At 35.7% G+C, this 5,066-nt stretch overlaps 3 protein-coding genes across 3 annotated transcripts in view; 2 read left to right on the forward strand and 1 right to left on the reverse strand.

Annotated features, from left to right (window-relative positions):
* The window catches only part of LOC107656205 (scavenger receptor cysteine-rich type 1 protein M130-like), an 11,192-nt gene extending 9,716 nt beyond the window's left edge, over positions 1–1,476 (forward strand). Inside the window, 3 exon segments of the mRNA XM_016443970.1 lie at positions 1,131–1,149; positions 1,222–1,284; positions 1,391–1,476. Of these exon segments, the coding sequence (XP_016299456.1) occupies positions 1,131–1,149; positions 1,222–1,284; positions 1,391–1,476 (168 nt within the window).
* An 824-nt stretch (positions 1,477–2,300) lies between these two features.
* On the reverse strand, positions 2,301–4,889 carry ccdc59 (coiled-coil domain containing 59). The gene is made up of 4 exons (XM_016444034.1): positions 4,618–4,889; positions 3,950–4,292; positions 3,338–3,449; positions 2,301–3,157 (listed from the first exon to the last, which is right to left on the reverse strand). Exons 1-4 carry the CDS (start codon positions 4,769–4,771, stop codon positions 2,993–2,995), a joined length of 774 nt encoding a protein of 257 aa, XP_016299520.1. The 5' UTR covers positions 4,772–4,889; the 3' UTR covers positions 2,301–2,992.
* Positions 4,890–4,965: 76 nt separating this feature from the next.
* Positions 4,966–5,066, forward strand: part of mettl25 (methyltransferase like 25) — a 10,287-nt gene continuing 10,186 nt past the window's right edge. Inside the window, exon 1 of the mRNA XM_016443972.1 lies at positions 4,966–4,996. Coding sequence (XP_016299458.1) covers positions 4,966–4,996 — 31 coding nt within the window. The remainder of the gene's footprint in view (positions 4,997–5,066) is intronic.

A 5,066-nucleotide genomic window follows, 5' to 3' on the forward strand; every position in this document is an offset into this window, starting at 1 on the left:
TCCATGTGTGGGGTTGCTTTTCAACCAAGGGAGTGGGCTCTCTCATAATTCTGCCCAAAAACACTGCCATGAATAAAGAATGGTATCAAAACGTCCTGCAAGAGCGACTTCTTCCAATGATCCATGAGCAATTTGGTGATGATCCGTGTATTTTCCAGCATGATGGAGCACCATGTCACAAAGCAAGAGTGATAAAGAAGTGGCTCGAAGAGCATTGGAATTTTGGATCCGTGGCCAGGCAACTCCCTGGAGCTCAATCCCATAGAGAACCTGTGGTCAGTCCTCAAAAGACGAGTGGACAAGCAGAAGCCCACAAATTGTGATCAACTCCGAGAACTAATAAGGCAAGAATGGATCGTCATCAGTCAGGATTTGGCCCAGAAGCTAATATCCAGCATGCCAGAGTGAATCGCAGAGGTTATGAAGAACAAGGGTCAACACTGTAAATATTGACTCATTACATATTTTTTGCCAATAAAAGCCTTTAAAACTTTTGATATGCTTATCATTGTTTTTCAGTATACCATAGAAATATGTGGAAAAATAATCTACAAATACTGAAGCAGCAAACTTTGCAAAACACAAAATGTATGTCACTGCCAAAACTTTTGGCCATGACTGTACATAATCCATTCACAATTTGGAGAAAAGTTTTATTTGTCTAAGAGGACCAAACATCCACGTATACCATTTCAGGAATGACAACCGTGAGTGTAAAATGTACGCGAGTGAAACCGTTAAATCATGCCACGAGTCAATGCTATGGTTGACAGTGGCAACGGAATGAATCTTCTGATGAGCCGATGTCAAAATACAGATGTGCATTAAGTCAAAACTAAAGCAGTAACCAGTCTGTGTTGGATAAAACTTAAACGATGCATTTATTAAATTAAATCTAAACATTTCAAAATACTAAAAAGCCTACATTATTTAATTGTTATACCAACTTATTTAATTTGTGTTTAAGGTATTTAAATAATTCAGCATTCTAGGCTGTTGTCTGGCCTTATTTATTTTATTTTTTTAAATAACAAGTGACTTTGTGATTTCCTGCACTTGTGTCCTTCCATTTGAGAAGCACTTAGTGAGTCTGAAGACCTTGATTACTTTGGTTCAGCTAAACTCTGCAGGACAGTGGCCCTTGTCCAGGTTTGGACACCCCTGATATAACATCTTTTTCTCTCTCTCTTTATGTATATGGGTGTAATGTTTAATTTGTAGAAGACAGACATGAGAGCTATGACGATGTCACGACGAGCGAACAGAACTCTGATATTAAAAAAGGTGTTTTACCTTTTTTTGAGTATGTTTAACATAATACCTTTACAATGATGCTCAGTACTGATATGATGATGTGACATTTGTTGTTTATATCTTCATGTATGTGTAGTGGACACACTAGATTATGATGATGTCATCATTATTGGACAGCACTTTCAAGGTGTAACGAGTGAGTCACACAGAACTGCAATTTAATATCACTCTTATATATGTTTTATATAATAAAATAATACCATTAATGAATCAACATGGCTTTATCAGGTTTAATCTAATAGTCTCTGACAGTCATGAGGAGTAAGAGATCAAAGACACGAGCTGTGTTACACATTACAATGTGAGGTTTTATTTCACAATACCATTAATGAATCAACATGGCTTTATCAGGTTTAATCTAATAGTCTCTGACAGTCATGAGGAGTAAGAGATCAATGACACGAGCTGTGTTACACATTACAATGTGAGGTTTTATTTCACATGTGTATCAGAGGGAGATCAGCAGGAGTATGATGATGTGAAGAACAGCAATGAAGATGAGAGAAACCTGTTTGGTAAGTTATTGTCACCTTTTTACATAATCTACTTTCAATCATGTCGCTCACTTAAACTCTATTTAAATTAAATTGTGATGCATTTATAAAGAACATGTGAATTTGCTTTTTTTCAAAAAACAGACTATGACGATGTGGAGGAGGAGTCAAATAAAGAGGGAGGGGTCATATGACTCAATGGCTACACTCTCTGCCTCTGTTCATGAAATCATATTAGTTACTGGAGCTGCTGGGAGCTTCTCATATTGCTACTAATGCATCAATGCCTTATGTTTTTATGTTATTTTAAATATTTTTGTATGAAAAGTTACATGCTTTGCAAAATTCAGTATCAACAAATTTGTATTTTAGCATTTGTTCTTTTATTTCTATTTTGATATCAATGCTTTTCACCTAATAAACAAAAGATATCATTCCAACATCATGTCACAAAATTACTTTTAAAAGAGCGGGTGAATTTGCTTTTTTTCAAAAAACAGACTATGACGATGTGGAGGAGGAGTCAAATAAAGAGGGAGGGGTCATATGACTCAATGGCTACACTCTCTGCCTCTGTTCATGAAATCATATTAGTTACTGGAGCTCCTGGGAGCTTCTCATATTGCTACTAATGCATCAATGCCTTATGTTTTTATGTTATTTTAAATATTTTTGTATGAAAAGTTACATGCTTTGCAAAATTCAGTATCAACAAATTTGTATTTTAGCATTTGTTCTTTTATTTCTATTTTGATATCAATGCTTTTCACCTAATAAACAAAAGATATCATTCCAACATCATGTCACAAAATTACTTTTAAATGAGCGGTTAGAGAAAAGAAGAAAGTTATGCTATAAATGTTTAAGTATGTACTTTTAGGCTGCTGACAGCATTATTTACCTAAATATAATGATAAAAATAGATTTACCACATAATATATATTATAAAGCTTCATGTTTTTCCATAAGCTTACTGTCATAGCATCAGTTCATTACTGTTAGCTTGAATTAACTTAAAGAAGAGTATAATGTAATATTTTATTTACTAGAAATATTACAGGGAAAGACAAAGGTATACACATCCTTGAGTTAACAAAAACAAACAAAAACACCTCACCCAAACTGCACAGTTTGTGTAATGGTCCATTTTAACTTTACAGTCTAATTTTATGGATGATACTGAATTATTTGCGTTGAGCTTGAATCTTTTGCAGCAATAGCTCCATATGCAGGTTAAGGTTGGGCTGACCCTTTTTGGTTTTTCTTTTCAACAACTGATATGTTGCCGTTTTCTTCTCCTTGTATTTCTTCAGAGCCTCCTCTCGCTGAGCTTTGTCTTTCAAGAATTCCTACACAGACACGCATAATAAAACATGCATCAATCGTTTCCCAAAGAATGCAAAGGATGATTAAAATATGTATGTTTACATGACATAATGGGTCCTTAATGACAGGAGATTCATTAGGGAATGGAAAACTGTACAACAATTCCATCATACTGATACATTTGCTAGGTTTTATTTCCTCACCTCACTTTTTCGTGCACGTTCCTCCTTTATCCTTTCATATTCTTGCTTTGTCTTCTTATACGATGACATTTTCTGCTTCTGCTTTCTTTGGATGAATGGAGTCTTGTGGGAGCTGATGACACAAATCAGGAATCAGGAATGTGGCTTTGTATATTTGTGTGTGTGTGTGTGTGTGTGTGTATATATATATACACACACACACACACACACACACAAATATACAAAGCCACATTCCTGATTCCTGATTTGTGTCATCAGCTCCCACAAGACTCCATTCATCCAAAGAAAGCAGAAGCAGAAAATGTCATCGTATCAGAAGACAAAGCAAGAATATGAAAGGATAAAGGAGGAACGGGCACGAAAAAGAGAGGTGAGGAAATAGAAACTGGCAAATGTATCAGTTTGATGGAATTGTTCTACAGTTTTCCATTTCCTAATGAATCTCCTTTGTGATGTCATTAAGGAAGACTCGTTATGTCATGTAAACATACACATTTTCATTACCTTCAGTACATTCTTTGGCAAATGATTGATGCATGTTATATTATGCATGTCTGTGTAGGAAACACGCACACGCATACATAAACTGATACATACTAGCTGTTACTGTACCTGTCTGACTCTGCTGGTTCATTAGCTGAATCAGAGGCAGTAGTATTGTCAGTCGTCGTGTTTGAGATGTGTTTCTCAGTGAAAGGAGAATCCAGCACTGTTTTTAGTTCATCGTCTGCCTCTGTTTCTTCATCTACTCCTCTCCCTTTAGATCTTTTCTTCTTTTTTTCTTGTTCTTCTTCATCTAGTCGTTCTCTTTCCGCCAGGTATAGATGTCTCAGATGCTCGGGATATTCCTCCTCTAACTGGATTTTTGATGGTTGCATTTTTTTCCTCTCTATTCGAAGAAGTTTGTTGTATTCATGTTTTATTTTCTCCTTCCTTTTCAAAGCAAACCCCTGACCTGAGAAAGAATGAGAGAGAGATGAGATTCAAACAAAATACATTCCAAGTTTAGTCCTTTTTATGCACACTTATGAACTATTTATTGTATATACTGGTTGAAAGCAATGTATGCAAAAGAAGCCTTGGATTATACTTTAAGGAAATGGTATAAACACTTTCAAAAATATATGTAACCAACATTAATGCAAAGAATGCATATCTAAGAACTAGGCACCTGCGTTTTACACTAGATTTTTTTCTCATTTCAGACGTCTTTAATTGACCCTTATGACAAATTAGTTTATTCAGAGTGAATTTTCTACCTTGAATACACATTTACTCACCCTCTTTTAAACTACCATCAAAAACTTTGTTCTCCGGAACCCATTTTCTTTTCCTTTTGGCGTGGTGTGATAAACCACCATGTGCGAATTTGTTATTAAAACATTTTCCTCTAATTGGACCTTTACTTTTTGCATTTTGTTTTAAAGGTGCCATGCCTCACGTTAGCTTAACAGCTGCTAACACTAGTATGTGGACAAAACGAATGTTTATCGTGTAAAGAGTCAAGACGCACAATAATGACGTACGGATGGTCGCAAGGCATTACTAATAACAAAAAAAACGCCATTTTTGTGAATGCAACATATTCGATTCGCCCATTCAACTAAACGCAGACTGGTACACCCAACATGGCCGCACATTCGGTCGCCCAGTGGCTCAGTGATATCCTGATTTGACTACTTATGTCTTAAATTCTGTGTCAACAGCTGCTGCTCACGCTAAATATTCT

Source organism: Sinocyclocheilus anshuiensis, unplaced genomic scaffold (genome assembly GCF_001515605.1).
Source record: "Sinocyclocheilus anshuiensis isolate Anshui unplaced genomic scaffold, SAMN03320099.WGS_v1.1 scaffold183, whole genome shotgun sequence".
Classification (NCBI taxonomy): Eukaryota; Metazoa; Chordata; class Actinopteri; order Cypriniformes; family Cyprinidae; genus Sinocyclocheilus; species Sinocyclocheilus anshuiensis.

Bases quoted from the DNA above. Each gene is read 5' to 3' on its own strand.
- ccdc59 (XM_016444034.1), bottom strand. From the start codon at position 4,771: ATGGCACCTTTAAAACAAAATGCAAAAAGTAAAGGTCCAATTAGAGGA. The intron at 4,293-4,617 runs GTGAGTAAATGT...ATTCTTTCTCAG, and splicing joins TGATGGTAGTTTAAAAGAGG to GTCAGGGGTTTGCTTTGAAA. The intron at 3,158-3,337 runs GTGAGGAAATAA...GTGTCTGTGTAG, and splicing joins AACGTGCACGAAAAAGTGAG to GAATTCTTGAAAGACAAAGC.